This window comes from Macaca thibetana, chromosome 18 (genome assembly GCF_024542745.1).
Source record: "Macaca thibetana thibetana isolate TM-01 chromosome 18, ASM2454274v1, whole genome shotgun sequence".
NCBI lineage: Eukaryota > Metazoa > Chordata > Mammalia > Primates > Cercopithecidae > Macaca > Macaca thibetana.
In genome coordinates, this window is record NC_065595.1 from 22,154,165 (window position 1) to 22,173,807 (window position 19,643).

General features: G+C 45.5%; 1 protein-coding gene across 8 annotated transcripts in view; it reads right to left on the reverse strand.

Moving 5' to 3' along the window:
* NEDD4L (NEDD4 like E3 ubiquitin protein ligase) overlaps positions 1-15,723 on the reverse strand; it is a 369,323-nt gene extending 353,600 nt beyond the window's left edge. For 2 of the 8 annotated variants that reach the window (XM_050768042.1, XM_050768039.1), the window contains exon 1: positions 15,230-15,723. In XM_050768042.1, the coding sequence (XP_050623999.1) occupies positions 15,230-15,277 (48 nt within the window). In that variant the 5' untranslated portion in view covers positions 15,278-15,723. Of the gene's footprint in view, positions 1-13,908; positions 14,093-14,136; positions 14,272-14,308; positions 14,863-15,229 lie in introns of those variants that run through there. The other 6 variants (XM_050768035.1, XM_050768045.1, XM_050768046.1 and 3 more) reach the window with 6 other exon arrangements.
* Between the last annotated feature and the right edge of the window lie 3,920 nt (positions 15,724-19,643).

Sequence of the window (19,643 nt, forward strand, 5' to 3'; positions counted from 1 at the left end):
CATCCCTGAACTTTAGGAAGCCAAGGTGGGAGAAGTGCTTGAGCCCAGGAGTTAGAGGCCAGCCTGGCCAACATACTGCGATCCCATCTCTTAAGGAAAAAAAAGAAAGAAAAAGAAAATAGGAGGAGTAATCTATATTGCACAAACAAATTAGAATTCAAAAATACATTAAAAAGATGTTTTTTCTTTGACCAACTGACCTCAAGATTGTCTAACCTGAGATCATCACTTGAATGGAGTAAACCATCAAGGGGTCTGATTCGGTGCTTGGGACTGGAGATAAATCATTGGGATGTGGCTGTTGCTCTGAAGAGGTGCCTAATCTATATGAGACAGGAATATAAACACATAATCCTTCATTGCTGTCAGTGAAGTATTCAGTAGAAGTAACCATGCAGGAAGGTGCCTTTGAGTCTGGGATGTGAAGAGGGATAGTTGGAGACACAGAGTGCCCAGCTTTGAACAGTGACTTCTGAGCTGACTCTTACATAAAAACAATAAAATGCACTAACAGCTATGATTCTGGAGGCCCAGGCTTCATTGGTCCCTGACCCCTGTCCAGGCCTGTCTCTTCAGTGTGACAAGTAGTCCTGTGCTACCCCAAATTCCTTCAGTGGATTCCTTCTCTGTTGAATTCATCAGATTCAACTGCTGTTGCCTTAAATCAAAACCTATCAAAGATTTTGTATCAAAGAGAAGATGTGGTACAAGAAACTGGAATGGCTGGGAATGGGGAGGTACTGGTTCACGAGTATGGCATTTCCAGTTTTGCAAGATGAAAGAGTTCTATGGCTAGACGGGGGTGATGGCCGCCCAACAATGTGCATGCATGTAGTGCCACCAAACCATACACTTTAACGTGGCTAAGAAAGTTAATTTTGTCATGTGTAATTTACCACCTTTTTGAGACGGAGTCTCACTCTGTCGCCAGGCTGGAGTGCAGTGGCACGATCTTGGCTCACTGCAATCACCATCTCTCGGGTTCAAGCGATTCTCCTGCCTCAGCCTCCCGAGTAGCTGGGATTACAGGCTCCTGCCACCATGCCCAGCTCATTTTTGTATTTTTAGTAGAGACGGGGTTTCATCATGTTGGCCAGGATGGTCTCTATCTCCTGACCTCGTGATCCACCCTCCTCAGCCTCCCAAAGTGCTGGGATTACAGGCGTGAGCCACTGCACCCAGCCTTACTACTATTTTTTTTTTTTTTTTTTTTTGAGACAGAGTCTCGCTCTGTCACCCGGGCTGGAGTGCAGTGGCCGGATCTCAGCTCACTGCAAGCTCCGCCACCCGGGTTCACGCCATTCTCCTGCCTCAGCCTCCTGAGTAGCTGGGACTACAGGCGCCCGCCACCTCGCCCGGCTAATTTTTTTTTTTTTTGTAGTTTTTAGTAGAGACGGGGTTTCACCGTGTTAGCCAGGATGGTCTCGATCTCCTGACCTCGTGATCCGCCCATCTCGGCCTCCCAAAGTGCTGGGATTACAGGCTTGAGCCACCGCGCCCGGCCATTACTACTATTTTTTAAAAATTGCTTTAAGAAATTGGAATGGCTGAGTGAAGGGAAGTGGGTACTCAGAGTCCCAGAATCCCAGTGTGGGGAAGTTGCTCATTCTTGATACGCCAGAGAGCAAAAGCAGAGTGGGTTAAATGGCCCCTCTTGTCTGTTAGACCCAAACTGTGTGGCTCTTCATTCTAGGCTATTTTTAAATTGCCTCAAGGCAGATGCGGTGGGGATTAGTGGGGCTGTGGGACTTACTGTTAAGACCCAGGAATTCCCAGAACCAGAGACTTCATCTAGGTAAGATCACTGGCTGCCATTACCAGCCCATGGAATTGACTAGACGCAAAACCCAGAGCCTGAGTTTTCCTGGGAGCAGTTTTGCCAAAGGCATTCTCAGTAAGGCTGGAACAAGCCTGTGGCTATTCCACCCGAAGACAACCAATCCTGAAGCCCCAGACTAATGCCAAGCAGCACCCAAGAAAAGGAACTTTGCCAGTGCCTACCCCATCCAGGTGCAGCTGCAGAGGACAATGCCCAAGGGAGATTCTAACCCTGGACAGACTTCAGCAGAGGCAAGCTGCCAGACCGGCTGACCAAAGCAAACACTCCCAGCTGTTCCTGTTCAGCCAGCTACCCCACCGTGAGTGTCTTATTTTCTCCTTCTCCAAATAGAAGGTTCATTGCAGTCATCCTGTTCTTTCTTGCCCATTGTAGGTTCAATGTTTTCAGAGACCATTTAAAAAAAAAAAAAAAAAAAAAAAACCTCCTTTCAGGTGCAATATTACCCAGAGATCCTTGCAATACGTAGATGCATATTCAGGTTGCCTCCCTGAGGAAAGGGAGAATGTGCGTTTCACGAAGCCAGGGGCATTTCTGAAGGTGGACATACTATCCAAGGTGTGGAATGCAGGGTCACCATGCCTACTTTACCCCCAGCTCAAGAGGTAAGGAAAAAAAGGTAATTCTATCTCCTCCTTGCCACGGCAACTGGTTGCAGGATGAACAGATCTCAGCTTCTGTGGGCCCTGAGACACAAGGGAAGATTTCCTTAATTTTAAGAGAAAGGCACAGGAGGCCTTTCTCTTTCCTTTACAAGTACATACTTAAAAACAAAAACAAAAAAACAAACAAACAAACAAAAAACAGGCATAGCTCTGGCTGGGCACAGTGGCTCACACCTATAATCTCAGCACTTTGGGAGGCCAAGGCAGGCGGATCACTTGAGGTCAGGAGTTCAAGACCGACCTGGCCAACATGGTGAAACTCCATCTCCATTAAAAATAAAAAAATTAGCTGAGTGTGGTGGTACATGCCTGTAGTCCCAGCTACTCGGGAGGCTGAGGCAGGAGAATACTTAAACCCAGGAGGCGGAGGTTGCAGTGAACCAAGATGGTGTCACTGCACTCTTGCTTGGGCGACAGAGCAAAACTGTCTCGAAAAAAAGTAAAAAAATTTAAAAATGCATAGCTCTGTCAGTGGCAGCCAGCCTAGGACCAAGAAGCCCTGGAAAGAGCCAGGCTGTAGAAGGGAAAGCAGAAAAAACAATGAACCTGGTTCCTAAAGACATCCCTGAGCTGGTCCATTTCCTTACTGTCTAGGTGAACATTTCCTAATTGAGACATCATAACTAAACACCACAACCAGTTCCCATGACAACTATCAATTATCTTTCACAATTTATGGGCCACCATAAACCATGAATTGAGAAGGACCAACTCAAGCCTCACAATTCTAAGACGCCATCAACTGTCAGCTGTCACTTTTTGGGGGTGACAGGAGTGGAGGAGGATGGTGTGAGTACAAGAAATCTACCAACACTTTAAACACGTACCAACTATAACATGAATTCAGAATTATTAAAAGGCTGGGGGAAGGGGGACAAGGACAAGTCTCTGATTAAATGCAACATGGTGTTTGTCAACTCCACCCTTCTGTTTGGGAAGAGATATACTCTAGGTCACACCCAACAGTGGCTGGATATCACAAGTCAGTGGAAAGAAACAGAGAAGAGTTGACCACTCACAGGTGAGTATTGCTATGCATAGCTATCACTCTGACACCTCAAACTATTCAACACCTAATAGAGTAATGAGAAGGTCTCTAATTCAAAACCTAAGAAAACAAAAATAAGGAGAAACGGATTTGAGTCTGATCACAGGAGACAATTTCCATAGCACACACAAAAAATTTCAGAGAACCCAAAACACTACTAGCAATGTAAATTACTTTCACGCAACTGAAGTGCACAGAAGGACAGAAATTCAAACTTCAAGTGTCCACAGTGGAGAGAAATGAAACATCTATTTTGCAAACTGCAAGTGGGGAAAAAGAAATACAATTTACTAGTCATTTTTTTCTTAAAATAATCCTTACTTTATCCCTCCAACTCCCAACGTAGTGGTGAGCTCCTAACATGAAAATGACCTTGTGATCCTTAGATACAAAACACAAGGCGGACCCTAAATAAATAAATGTTCCACTGAACAAACACCATATCAATATTTGTACTGAACAAGTACTATAACCTTTCACTTGAAGCTTGAAGTACATGCCATTCGGGGATTTTTAAACTCAGGTTTAAACTTTTATATTAAGAAAAAAAGATTTATTGTAGAAATATAGAAAACACATGTAAGCAAAACAAGAGACAATAAAAAACTACCGATAATCCCCTTTGCTCAAAGATAACCTCCATTAACATGCTGGAATATATCCCTAGTCAGTTTTTCCTTTTTCTTGTTTTGTAGAGACAGAGTCTCACTATGTTGCCCAGGCTGGTCTTGAACTCCTGGGTTCAAGTGATCCTCCCACCTCTATCTCCCAAAGTGGTTCAGATCATAGGCGTGAGCCACTGCGCCCAGTCCCTAGTCATTTTCTCTACATGTAAACACTTTTACCCACAATAGGGTTCTACTCCATCCACTGTCTTATAACCTACTTTTTCTATTTAATATGATACTGCTGACATCTTCATGGTATTATTCTTCAACACTGCCCCACCCCACTCATCACTCCCACAGCTGCAGTATACTCTTCTGTACCTCACTTCTCGAAAGGAGGAAAAGCTCTTACTCCTGGCTTAAAGTGCTCTCTTTAGTAATAACACAAATAATATTCACTGAAAATTAAGGTATTGATTCCAAAGGCACAGCACATGCCAATTTCTCAAGAATCAGCATAAGCATACTCTAGAATTCAAAGTCAACAGGGGAAGTTCAGCTCCCTGTAAATGTAGCTCAATCCAAAAGCCACATTCATTTATCTTCTGGAGTTAACAAGTGGGGAGGAAATACAGACAGTTTGAAACTTAAAAACCAAGTTACTGACAATAGTTATGGCTGCATCCAATTGTCACACACAATGCACGAAGCACAAAAGGAGTAAGAGCAAGAAGAATAATAGGAAGTGAACTGATTGTCTTTTTTTTCTTTTTCTTTTGAAATGATGTCTCCTTCTGTTGCCCAGACTGGAGTGCGGTGGTGCAGTCATTACTCATCGCAGCCTTGAACTCCTGTGCTCAAATGATCTTTCCACCTGGACCTCTCAAGTAGCTGGGACCACAGGCATGTGCCACCATATCCAGATAATTCTGGTTATTTTTAGTACAGATGGGGTCTCACCATGTTATACAGGCTTTGCTTTTTCTTGAAACCTTGCACTCCTTCCTCTACCCAAAACAAACTGGGCAAGATGAAGTCAGCATGATGAGGACACCCAAAGACAACTCACTTAATAACTGAGAAGGAAAAATAGAGACTAGCAAAGAAAGCAGAAGATTCTCCACAAAGTCCCATTCTTCAGGTTCTCGGGGTAGTCAGGAGATTCGTAAGTAAGTTTGTGGAGCCTGTCACGCTGTGGGACACAAACACATGTTTCCCCATTACTAAATAGTACTGAGTGCTTACTAAGCAAAGTAATTCTCTAAATAGATTAGGATTACTTGCATTTTCTGAAAAACCAAAGTAACTTCTAGCATTAAGACAAAAAGAACTTACACATGTAAATAAAACTAACCCATTCAACACAAACATCTTCAATTAAACAAGAAAAATTGATAGAAAAGGGTCTTCATCTCCTATATTACCTCTGACCCAAAGTCTGCCCTCACAGGCTTCCTCACATTAGTGACATCCAACACTCACTTGCCAAAACATAAATCTAAAACTTAACGTCACAGAGATCAGGTTAAAAAAAATGATTAGCTTTGCATTTTCCAACATTCATTCATAACAGAAGTTCAACAGAGGCAACTCAGTGTGACCTCCGGTCAGCTAGAGAAGCATTGGCCATGGTTCCCAAGTGCACTTCTCACTGTTACAACAATCTCAGCATTTACCCACAATGGGAATTCCAGCTTTACTACATGCTTTTAAATATACATTCTAAGACATGATCCAAAATTGCACCCAAGGAGACCAAGAGCTAACCCTTGATTCAGGGTGGAAACTAGAAATTAATTAGAATGTAAAAATTGTTGGCCGGGCGCAGTGGCTCACACCTGTAATCCCAGCACTTTGGGAGGCCGAGGCAAGCGGATCACATGGCCAGGAGTTCAAGACCACCCTGCCTAACACGGTGAAACCCCGTCTCTACTAAAAATACAAAAAAATTAGCCGGGCGTGGTGGCGGGCGCCTGTCGTCCCAGCTACTCAGGAGGCTGAGGCAGGAGAATGGCGTGAACCCGGGAGGCAGAGCTTGCAGTGAGCCAAGATCACGCCACTGCACTCCAGCCCGGGCGACACAGTGAGACTTCATCTCAAAAAAAAAAAAAAAAAAATTGTTAACACAGGTAAGTCCAGGGGGTGGAGATGCAAATCAGGCCCTCGTCACCACACCACTGGGTCCCCTCAAGTCAGGGCACACGGTCTCTGCCTGGTAGACAGGAGGTGGAAACATGCCGGAGCCACTTAAACAAGCCATCTACATGTCACTTCAGTGTGCCTGGGAAATCACTGGTCCACTGCAGCCCAAACAAAGTGACGGGTGATGGGACATCACCCAAACCAGCAAAAGGACAGTTCCCTCGGTTTGTTCATGCTTTTCATGGGACCACTATCCTTACAAGCCCTTGCAAGTTCCACCTTCACAGGATAGATTTCACATCACAGCTTTTTTTTTTTTTTTTTTTTTTTTTTTTTTTTTTTTTTTTTTTTTTTTTGAGACAGTTTCACTGTCACCCAGGCTGGAGTGCAGAGGCGCAATCTCGGCTCACCACAACCTCCATTTCCCAGGTTCAAGCGATTCTCCTGCCTCAGCCTCCCAAGTAGCTGGGATTATAGGGGCATGCCACCACGCCCGGCTAATTTTTGTACTTTTAGTAGAAATGGGGTTTTGCCATGTTGGTCAGGCTGGTCTTGAACTCCCAGCCTCAAGTGATCTGCCTGCCCTGGCCTCCCAAACAGATAGGATTACAGGCATGAGCCACCATAGGCGGCCACATCACAGCTTTTTAAACTTAAAAAAAAAAAGAAAAGAAAAACTCACTTTTGAATGGCCCTTTTCTTTTGGTGAATAGGAGGTATAAAAAGAATACAAAATCTCTTGGTAGATGTCTGCCTGCCAAGAAGTCACCAAACACTGAATGTGATGACAGCAAGGGAATCTGAGAGCCTTGCCATTTAACTTGGTGAGTTTTGAATCAATACAGGACTGAAGTCAGGGACAAAAAGTCGACTGGGGTGTCAAATTTAAGCTAGTTACCCCAGATACACTTACATAATAAGGCTTTTCTCACCTAAAGGCATTACAATAATCACCACTCGGGTTCAAAACGAAGTATTACAATCACAGTGAGATTCTACTATTCATGAAATAAGAGGCCCAGATCGTTACACCATCGACCACCAAACGTCCTGCTAAAACTTCAGCCACAATCTTGCATCAGGAATCAAGAATGTCTCTGCTAATCAAACATCAGTAGTTGTCATAATTATCAGCTCCTTCTCAGAGTCAGTAACAGAAAGTTATGGGAGGGTCCACCCAGCAGAACTAGGACTATTTAGGAAGTCTCTACTAAATCTAAATCTAGTTTCTAGTTTTCTAAATCTAGTTTCTTTATTCTCAACTCTAAATTATGCTCTCATTTCCATATTCCAGCAACAAGCAACATCCAAGCCAACAGTAACATTAAACAGTGAAGAGTACAAACATTGCCACCTATAGTCTGAAAATGAAATACATTTGTTTATATTGTGACCTGGAAGAGAAACAATGTAAAAACAGAAAGTAACATTTTGTCATACTTCTCTCACCCTTCTTTAATCCTCCTGCCCTAATACTTATTGTCACCATTATATTATTTATATATTATTCTAATCCTCCTTAGCATGGACTACCAAAAGATCAACACATAGTTTGCTTTATCGCCAGTTAACAAATATTTCAGTAAGACAGACCCACTTATTCAAATACCTGCAACATCAAAAAGCTTGAAAACTCTTTAAGTTAGGATCTCTTTTTTTCACTGCTGCTACTCATCTAAGACTGGAAATTTAAGGGCAACAATAAAATCTGTTTAATATAGATCTTGTAACTTAAAATAAAAAATTTAATTGGCTGTTAATCTATCACACACTGCCATGTTTTCATGATGCCATTTTAAACACTGCACAAGCAGACAGGTGATTAAATTAGCAATGAGCACAGTTGCTTCCTTTTGAAATGAGTGCAAAAGTAATTTAGCAGAAACTCCAAGGTACTGCTGCAATAATGTCACACTCAATCATTCTTTTATTTATTTATTTATTTATTTTTGATATGGAGTCTCGCTCTGTCGCCCAGGCTGGAGTGCAGTGGTGCAATCTTAGCTCACTGCTAGCTCCACCTCCCGGGTTCACCCCATTCTCCTGCCTCAGCCTCCAGAGTAGCTGGGACTACAGGTGCCCGCCACCACACCCGGTTAATTTTTTGTATTTTTAGTAGAGACAGGGTTTCACCATGTTAGCCAGGATGGTCTCGATCTCCTGACCTCGTGATCTGCCTGCCTCGGCCTCCCAAAGGTGCTAGGCAATCATTCTTAATATTTTTAAACAGTTTTATTGAGATGTAATTCACACACAACACAATTCATCCATTTAAAGGGTACAAAACTCAATGACTTTTAATATGTTGGGAATTCTTCTTTGGGGTGATCTTGGCTTGTTTGCCTTTGTTTTCTGAGACAGTGTCTTGCTCTGTCACCCAGGCTGGAGTGCAGTGGCATGATCATGGCTCACTGCAGCCTCAACCTCCCAGGTTCAAGCCATCCTCCCACCTCAGCCTCCCCAGCAGCCACGACCACAGGTACATGCCACCATACCCAGCTAAGTTTTTGTATTTTTTGTAGAGGCGGGGTTTCACCACGTTGCCCAGGCTGGTCTTAAACTCCTGGGCATCAAGCAATCTGTCCACTTCAGCCCCCGAAGATTACTCATTTTTCTGGGGAAAATATACCAGATATATTGAGGTACCCCAGAATCCCAAAACAAGCTTTCCCAAGTAAGCTTCCTGGTGATGTGGACACACACTGCACTGAAGAAACACCTGAATACTGTGCAATGGTTTTCATTTGAATTGCATTCTGTAATGGCAAATAAACTGCAGTCATCTGAGGATCACCATTTGTCACCGTCCTCACCCTTGGAGCAAAATTATTACTATTCTTTTTTTTGAGTTTCGCTCTTGTTGCCCAGGCCGGAGTGCAATGGCCTGAACTTCTCTGCCTCCCGGCAATTCTCCTGCCTCAGCCTTCTGAGTAACTGGGATTACAGTTGCCTCCCAACATGCCCAGCTAATTTTTGTATTTTTAGTAAAGACAGAGTTTCACCATGTTGGCCAGGCTGGTCTCAAACTCCTGACCTCAGGTGATCCTCCAGCCTCGGCCTCCCAAAGTGTTGGGATTACAGGCATGAGCCACTGCCCCGGACTATTATTATTGCGACAGAGTCTCACTCTGTCACCCAATCTGGAGTGCAATGGTGTGCGATCTCGGCTCACTATAATCTCTGCTTCCAGGGTTCAAGCTATCTTCCTGCCTCAGCCTCCAGAGTAGCTGGGATTATAGGTGTCCACCACCACGCCCAGCTAATTTTTTTTCTTTTCTTTTCTTTTCTTTTTTTGTTTTTGTAGAGACAGGGTTTCACCATGTTGGCCAGGCTGGTCTCAAACTCCTGACCTCAAGTGATCCACCAGCCTTGGCCTTCAACATGCTAGGATTACAGATGTAAGCCACTATGTCTGGCCTAAGCAAAATTATTTTTATTCCTTAAATTAAGGAAACTGATGTTCAATAATGAAATAAACAATCATAACATTCTGATTTAATAAAACTAAATATAATGAAAATTAAAATGTCAATGTCTACAAATTCCACACACACTACATCTGTGAAGAAAATAAATTATATTCAGTAGTTTTTTTTTTTTTTTTTTGAAACAGGGTCTCACTCTGTTGCCCAGGTTAGAGTGCAGTGGCATGATCTTGGCTCACTGCAACCTCTGCCTCCAGGTTTAAGTGATCCTCCCACCTCAGCCTCTCAAGTAGCTGGGACCACATGCACATGCTGCCATGTTTAGCTAACTTTTCTATTTTTTGTAGAGGTGGGGTTTCACCATGTTGCCCAGCCTGGCCTCAAACTCCCAAGCTAAAGTGATTCACCTGCCTCCATCTCCCAAAATGCTAGGATTACAGGAGTGAACACTGCACCCGGTCCCTAGAATCAAATTTTAAAACAACGCATTATATTCAAGAATTTTAAAAACTGATTTTAAATGTCACCATGAAAACTAGGCCCTTTTAAGATTTGTTTCTCAAACATTACCTATATGTCCTGGGTATACAGTCTACCATCCAGCATGTAGACCCGACACAGGCCTTGGACTTGGCATGACTGGGCAAGCCTTCTCTCTCTTCAGAAAACAGCCTGTCAGCATTCACCTTGAGATCCAAGCAAAATCTAAACCACAATTTCTGAAAGCAATCTTGTCCTCACCGTTTTGCACAGCTGCAAAGATGGCACATAGGGTTTCCCAAGTCATCTCTTGAAAATACACACAGGCCCCCTTTTTAAAACTAACAACTATTCTTAATCACTTACAGATGGCTATCCAGTTGGCTATCATCTAGGACCCCAGTTCCTTCTTTGCTAATGCCTATTTAAGAGCACTTCTCTTTTCCTAGCAGTTTTCTCAAACATAGAAAAGCAGAAATCTGACTACTCGTTGACTTAAAAGTATTGAATGATTGGAGCTATTGAAACTGATGGCTTGGAGTTTTCCCAGGTTTCTAGTCACTGTAATTCATCAATTCTAAAATATCCTTGTTTTCATATTTCAACTTCTCTGAAATAAGGATGCTTCATAAGATGAGCAGTATGTCGTAACTTGACAGCAATTTTTTCTCTTAGTGGTACATGAAATAGTGGCATTATCTTAAAAGTGACAGCATCTTAAAGTGAAAGAAATATGGTATCCACGCCAAAGGTTAGCCTTAAAGGTTTGTTATGAAGTGGATAATTATATGTAAATGAGTAGAAAGACCCCTAAGACAATAGAAAGTAGTCGTGACTGCAACCATAGCACAACTAGCTGCCACATCTCAAAGGACATAATGCAAGCCACTGACTGTAACTAGGTTAGAATGTGGCCCCAATTAAGCCAGATTTTTACCATTTTCATGAAATTTCCAAGCTTTAAAACACTCTGGAGACCACATTAAGCACGGCTCCTGGTCAAATCTGGTCCAGTAGCCATCAGTTTGCAACCAGTGGTGTTTATTTCTCTTACATTATCTTGAATAATCTAGATATTAAGACCTTTCCAGGCATTTGGCAGAAAGGGAGGATTATTCAGCATGTTAAAAACTAGGCCTTTCTCTTCAAAATACCTGGCTCCATAACTTATTTGTTTTGTGTCCTTTTCCAGGTCACGTAACCTCTTTGAGCTTTCATTCCTCATCTGTAAATCACAGCCCAGCTCATACAGTTCTCATGAGAATTAAGCAACACAGTATGTGCACAAGGCTCAGCACTTTGCTCTCATGGCGCATCTTAAAAGTGACAGTATCTTAAAGTGAAAAACATATGGTATCCATGCCAAAAGTTAACCTCAAAGGTTGATTATAAAGTAGATAATTATATGCAAATGAGTAGAAAGACCCCTAAGCCAGCAAGCCAGCAGGGAGCTGTGGTGACTGGCACCTACAAGCAGATCTGCCACATCTCAAAGGACATAATGCAAGCCACTGATTGTGACTAGGCTAGAATGTGGCCTCAATTAAGCCGGATTTTTACCATTGGTATAGAAGAGGCATTCAAAAGTAGCCAACTATCGTATTTGTATAGGATAAGGAGAGAAGGTGTCATTTATCCTATGTCAGCCTGGCCTTCATTTGTATGCCATTTGCTTCATTTTAACTACTAATGAAATTACTTAATGTCATATCTAATGTGATAAGAAGCTGCCATTCAATCCCAGTATTTTGATCAGTAGAAAAATCTTTTCAATAAATTATCCCTTTCTAAAATGGATTAAAGATTTCAGAAAGTTAGCAGTAACATTCATAAGTAAACTATACCAAAATGCACTACAGATTGACAAAAATAAATAAATAAAACAAAACAAAAAATCCACCAAGGACTCAAGCCAGATGCAGAAACTAGTCAAAAGTGTTCTGATTCCAAACCAAATGTGATTTTGGGCCATGGATCAGAAGTTTTGTAAACTGCTAATCCCTCCAACACCAAAAGTACTTCATCTGACGGTTTTAAATCTGGCTACCTAAAATGACACGATTTAAATCAGGATAAATATGAATTATAACTCACCAGAGAAACCTCCGCCTGAAACACACAGCAAAAATTAAATAGCACATACATTCACACAAACACAGCCCACATCTCAACCCCTTACCTTCTACAAAGGGGACAGACATCTGCTGATGATGCAAGGAACAGCACCAAAGCCTGTGCTTTGGCATCCCCATTTTCTGGGTTCATGCAATGCTTCATCAACAGCAGTGCAGAGAGCTCAACAGTCTTTATGAGCTGGGACATAACTAGGTGCACTCCAAACCTATCATGCTTTTCATCAATCTCAAATCAAAATACAAATCTACTTTGAAGAAATGTGGTAGGTATGAGTGTCTACTTTGCTAAAGGGTTTATGAGGTCACTCGTCTAAATAGCGGTCAAAATCTCTTCATATGGGATATTCTGCAGCACACCAGGCCTACGAGCTGAAGTGCACCCATACTTAATACGCCTTGGAAGAAAAACCCTGCCGTTTGCTTCAGCGGGCATTCTACTTTCAGAGCCTGCTAAAACCTTCCATTGGTTTTTCTTACACATACTAATTCAGGGACACAAAACAAGCTGTGCAAATTCAACAATTTGTCGTTAATATTCTACGAAGGCATTCCCTGATTCTCTGAAGGGCAACCTGACAGCATGAAACCGCCCACGAAAAACAAATACCACTGAAATGTGAAGTCATCAAAACTGCCCTCGCTTATTTTTTCACTGGTAGGAGAAAGTTGAAAAAGGAAGACAGATGAGACTCATCTTGTGTAATACAATGTGTGTGCAACTAAATATTACCAGGGACATGGCAATAAATAGATAATAAAACGTGTCTTCATCACCTCTTGCTATTTCCTATACAGCCCCAAATTCCCTTCTAGCAACATGCAGGAGTGAACCCAGTCACATGCCAACACACACTCGGACTCTGTTTACATTCCAAGCTTCACTTTCACACTAGACACCAGTTATGATGATTAGTAGTGACTCCTGTAGACAGAAGTGGCAAGATGTGCTCTAGGTAGATTCTGACACTCACTGCCAATGTAAATAAAGCATAAACAACAGTGACATTAACGTGTTTTATTTATCCAGTTGCACTTCTCAAAACACTCTTAAAATCCTTTTTTCGGGGAGTTTTTACAAATAATCATGTTATTAAAACATTTTTTAAAAGAACCTAGGATGAAATGCAGCTGTCCTCACCCCCACGCCCCGCCCCCCCCCGGGCCCCGCAATACGTCAACCCAAGTAGCCCCTTTGTTTAGGAATGTCCGTGTCTCTGCAACTCTAAGAGCTCAGGGCCTGCCCTCTACTGCCACTAATTAAATGGAGAAGTAAAGGATGCAAGCGAAAGCTCCTCAAAGAGAGAAGCCAGGAGGGAGAGAGGAGAATCTCCCGGGGTCAATGAAACAATGCTACTTTTCACCTATCCCCAGGTAGTTACACAAAACGGGAAATTATTTTACAAAAGCACAGCGAGGCAAAGTAATCAAACACACAAATCACACATTATTTGCACTGTGATCATTCTTTGATCAAATAAATACATCAAGCTTTGCCTAGCACCGCTAAGAAAACAATTCATACCCCAAACACCCTTCCCACCCCAAAATACCTTTCATTCCACACTTACGTAGCACACAGGCACACACACACTATGCCAGAGTAGGAGAGCTGCAGAGAGCGGAGCCATAACGCGAGCCTGTCTCAGATAATAGCCTTTCTTCCAACCCCACCCCCATCACGAGAGAAAGAGAGAACCTCTGAAAAGAAAGGAGGGAGGGAAAGAAAGAGAAATCGAGAAAGCCTGAATTTCCAGGCATCAACTTTTCATGAAATGCACAACCAGGATAGGAAATACCTCCCTGCTGAGTAATGCTTCTTGGGTTGTAAATTCACCTCTCGAAAGGGTAGCCAGACCTGAGCGCGCACCCCGCCAGATGGCAAACCACTCCTACCTGCTCCATCCAGCCTGCCTGTCACGCCGCGCCCGCGACAAGGGTCCCACCCCCCTTTTTGGCAGAGCAACATACCAGTAAGAGCCGAGGGTGGCTGGTCGAAAGAGGACTAGGCAGTGATTTAGAAGGACTGTTTCAAAAGGGGGGAGTGGGAGGCACGGAAGAGAGAGTGAAGGTAAAAACAAAGCCCTTTCCAGTGAAACCGACCGCCTGGAAGGCGTGGCTTATTCATTCGCTTTATTAATAAAAGAGATCAATTGAGCTTTCCTCTCCCCACCCACCCCGGAGGTGCCGGGCTTTGAATCCTCGGGAGGAAAAAAATGGCAGGGCTGCAAGCTTCCTCCCCAAGTTTCCAGGAGCACCTGCCACCAGCCTTGAACACCTCCCCCACCGAGGCTCCGAAATCCACAATCCTAGCCGTAGACTTTGCAAAACGAGGGGAGGGACACGCGCAGCGTGTCCCCCATTCCCGGCGGGATAAGCACGCACAGGCTTCTGAGCGCCTGCCGATCCACACAATCATGAGACAGAAAGTTCCAGGGGGAAATGATCCGGCTCCTCCGCAGCCCCGGGTCTCCAGCCGCGCGACCCAGACGTGACATGCATCATGGACTCCCGGGCTGCAGGGGCGAGAGGCGGAAAGTTGCCCAACAGCCTCAGGAGACGCTGCTTGGAGAGGAAGGGGGAAGAGACGAAGGGGGAAGAGAGGCGCGCGTGCCCCCTCCCTCCCCTCCCAAAAGCGAGGAGCGGCGGAGTGAACCCCCAGCTCCAAGAGCGTCGCGCCGCTTTATTTACAAACAATGCTCTCGGCTTGCGGAGGATGGGGGATGCGGAAGGACCCAAGCTCCCCTCGATCCCGCTCCGGGGCCCTCCCGCTTTGGGGCTCCTGCAGACGCCGGGTACGAGCACCCCGGGGGCGGCCCCTTTCCCCTCCCCCTGCCGGCGCGGGACAGGAACTCCCTGGGGAGTCCCGGGCAGGAAGGGGGTGCCACTCACCTCGTCTTCGGAAAGTCCATAGACCGGCTCCCCGAGCCCGGTCGCCATGGAGCCGGCGACCCGCGCGGGGTCCGAGGCGCTCCCGGCGGCTGTGCTGCGGCGCTCCCGGCGGCTGTGCTGCAGAGGTCTCCCCTCTGCCTCCAGGTCCCCCCGGTCCCGCACCCTGCCCTGCGCACGCCCTGCCGGAGAACCGGCCGGGCGCCGGCAGGTGAGGGTGCCCGAGCGCGCGCCCCGGCCGCTGCCGGCGCCGCTTCCTCCCGGAAGGCTGCGGGACCAGCGGGCCGGCGGCTCCCGAGAGCGCGCCGAGCACCCAGCGGCAGCCCTGGCGCCTCTCCCTGCGCGCGGCGGCGGCGCAGAGCCCGCCGGGCTTTCCCTCCCTGCGGCCCGCGCCTCCCTCCCGCCCCACGGCTCTCCGCCCCTCTCCGAGCCTCCTCGCGCTCCCGGGGACCCGGCTCGCCCGCCTCCTCACTAGCGCCGTCCGGGCCCCCGCTCTCTCCGCCCCCTCCTCCGCCTCCTCCCACCGGCGCCGCGAGGGGACCCTCCCCGCTCGTCGGGGCGGGCGCACGCGCCCCCCAAGCCAATCACAAGCCGGGCTGGGGAGAGGGCCGCGGGCTGCGGGGGTAGCGGAGTTCAGCCCCACGCCCACCCCGGCCCGGGGCCTCCAGCGCGGCGCGGTGGGGGTCACCCCGCCGCTAGGCGGGTCCGCAGGGGCGTGTACGGGCGCGCTTGGCCGGCGCCGCCGACCCTCCCTCCCCTCCCAGGTTCCCTCCGCTTAGGGGAGGGGGCGCGCTGGACGTTTGGGGGCGATAGAGGCTTTTGCGAACAATAACAAAAACGCCCTGAGCGTTTCTTCCTCCCTGTGGTCTTTTTACCAAGAGCCCTGAGCTCGCTGTTAACTGTGAAAAGGGGAAAAGATGGATGTTTCTAGACCCCTTTAAATTCTTTGCAGCCCTGGCGAGCAGGACTTGGCTACATTGTCAGCTCCCGGGAGCAAGCCGCCCGGCCCGGCCGCCAGCCGAGGAGAGGCTGCCCCAGTGTGGCCGCGAGTCGCCATTGCCTGTGTCAACCTTGTAGGGAACAAAACCAACATAGCGCCCGCCCCGAGTACACACCCACCCACACGAAAACATACAGCATGGTTCTTTGAATAAAAGGCAGTTCATTTTTGAGCCGCAACGTGAAATATCAAACTCAAGCTTAAGGTTATCCTTTGCATACGCAAACGATCGAGACGTCTTATTAGCCACCGTAGGATTCTTCCCACGTCCCAGCTACTGTTTCTCTAGCAAGCAGTTCATTTAATCCTTCCGATTTATAGGACTGCAAGAGACTACTTTAAATAAGTGAAAGAAATTCGTCAGTCTACTTTTTCAGGAAGCCTTTCCTTAAATTTAGATGTTAAGTGCAGTTGTGAGTTCAAAAAGAAACAGACGCAGAACATTCCATTTGCCTTTGAAAAGGAAACATCAAAGTGCCTACTTGGGTATTACCAGGATGCATTTAGGATTTTCATTCAAGGAAGTTAAGAGAGAACTCGCGTGACCTGAAAGAATCATCTTCCTCGTTGCCAGCTACATAACTAAATATCTGCTGTTTGCCTGCTAGTTGGTTTTCAAAAGAGCACACCCATCCTACCTTAAGCTCTCCTTTGCCTCCCTGCAACATGACTGGCTTAAAACCTGTGCCGCAGAATGGGTTTCCTTTGAAGACTAAGCCCCATGGAGTCAACACTCTACTCAGAAGCCTTCTCTAGAAGTCTTGTGCCATGAAGTCCACAGTACTTACAGGCCGCAAAACCCCGAATGAAAACTATTTATGGAGGACTATTTAAAAGTCAGATTTCTGTCCATTCTTTCAGTACTGAGGTTTTTCACCCCTTTCAAACCTGCAGTCTTCAGGCCGGGCGCCGTGGCTCAAATCTGTAATCCCAGCACTTTGGGAGGTTTAGGAGGGCAGATCACAAGCTCGGGAGTTCGAGACCAGCCTGACCAATATGGTGAAACTCCATCTCTACTAAAAATACAAAAATTAGCCGGGCGTGGTGACGGGCGCCTGTAATCCCAGCTATTCGGGGAGGCTGAGGCATGAGAATCCCTTGAACCTGGGAGGCGGAGGTTGCAGTGAGCTGAGATTGCGCCACTGCACTCCAGCCCGGACCACAGAGCAAGACTCTGTATCAAAAACAAAAAACAAAAAACAAAAAAACAACAAAAAAAAAACGGCCAGGCGCAGTGGCTCACGCCTGTAATCTCAGCCCTTTGGGAGGCCGAGGCGGGTGGATCACGAGGTCAGGAGATCGAGACCATCCTGGCTAACACGGTGAAACCCCGTCTCTACTAAAAAAGACAAAAAAATTAGCCGGGTGTGGTGGCGGGCGCCGGTAAGAGGCTGAGGCAGGAGAATGGCGTGAACCCAGGAGGCGGAGCTTGCAGTGAGCCGAGATGGCGTCACCTCACTCCAGCCTGGGCAACAGAGCCGGACTCCGTCTCAAAAAAACAAAAAACAAAAAAAAAAAAACCCTAAAGTATTTTGATAAACAAAAGGTACACGTGCTCTCTCGCTCTCTCTCTCTCTCTCTTTCTCTCTCTCTCTCTCTCTCTCACACACACACACACACACACACATTCTCAGATGCCCTTCCCTAGCCTGTGACCCTCATGGATAGGAGTCAGTGCTACCTACCCTCACTAGCCAAGCCTTTGTAAAATGTGTACAGTTTATATTATAAAGGAAGAAAAGTAATTGAATAATAATGCTAGCATTTTGGGAGGCAGAGGCAGGAGGATCATTTGAGGCCAAGAGTTTGAGACCAGCCTGGGCAATATAGTGAGACCCCTGTCTCTACAAAAAATAAATTAAAAAAATTAAAAAAATTAGCCAGGTGTGGTGGCATGGGCCCATAGTCCTAGCTACTCAGGAGGCTGAGACTAGAGGATCACTTGAGCCCAGAAGTTCAAGGTTACAGTGAGCTATGATCGTGCCATTGCACTCCAGCCTGGGTGACAGAGCAAGACCCTGTGTCTCTAAATAAATACATACATAAATAAATAATCAATTCTTAAAATGTGCTGAGAAAATTATAATTTCTAATTACACAGGACGCTGCTTCCACATCCTGAAGGTACACAATTCCAGGCTTCGCCTTTGGGTAAGGCTATGTTATCTTGAAACTGTAGAGGGGTGTGGCAGTTTATCTTCCTGTCCTTTATCATCTACTCCCACACACCCACCACAACAGCCTATAACCCTGCACTCGGGGTCATGTCCTTGTCTTTCCCTGAGGGATGGTTATTAGGAACTATAATATGAAGCTTGCCATATGTCACTTATTGTGGGGTGTTTATAAAATCGTGATCCATTACATCAACATCCTCTGTAAGAAGACTAATAAACTAGACATTTATTTCAGATCTATGAAGAAAAGCTCTTTTGCTTTCAAGAAACTGGTAAGCTTTTGCATGGCAGATGACCAAGATTATTAAAACTGACTGTATTTTTCTATCTACTTTGGCCACCAGGAAGCTCTGAGCCAGTTTCATAGTCTTAAGCCATGAAAGAACCCATTTAAAAAAAAAATGAATCCCTTTTGTAACTATATACCAACTTTTCCCCAGTGCTGTGGTTCGCTATGCTGCACGTACATTGCAATCACCTGGGGAGCTTTCAAATAGACTAAGTGCCCAGTAACCAGCATCAGAGGCTGTGATTTAATGGATTGTGACATCAGTAGTTTCAACAGCCTCCCAGGTGATGCTAATGTGCATTTAAGGCTAAGAACGTCAGCTTAGGCCAGTAGTTTCCAAATTTTGCTACACACAGAAACATTTGGGAAATTTTACTACTACTCCTCTCTGCCTCCCACTCCTAAGCATTATGATTTAATTAGTACAGAGTGCCACGTGGGCATCAGGAGCTTTAAAAGTTCCCCAGGTGATCCTAATGCACCACGGCCAAGTTTAGAGACATCTGGCCTAGATTTGTATTACTATTCTTTTCCTTTTCTTTTCTTTTTCTTTTCCTTTTCCTTTTCCTTTTTCCCGAGAGACAAGGTCTTGCTCTGTTGTCCAGACTGGAGATCAGTGGCATGGTCACAGCTCACTGTACCCTCAAACTCCAGGACTCAAATGATCCTCCCACCTCAGCCTCCCAAGTAGCTGGGACTACAGGAGCACACCACTGTACTTGGCTAAGGTTTTTTATTTTTTGTAGAGATGGGGTCTCCCTTGCCCAGGCTGGTCTCGAATTCTTAGCTTCAAGTAATTCTCCCGCCTTGGCCTCCCAAAGTGTTGGGATTACAGGTATGAGCTACTGAGTCCAGCCTATATTCGTTTTCCTTATATATTTTCCACCACTCTTGTTTTCTCATTCTTTTTTTTTTTTTCAACTTAGAGGAAATTACAGGTTATAAACACAC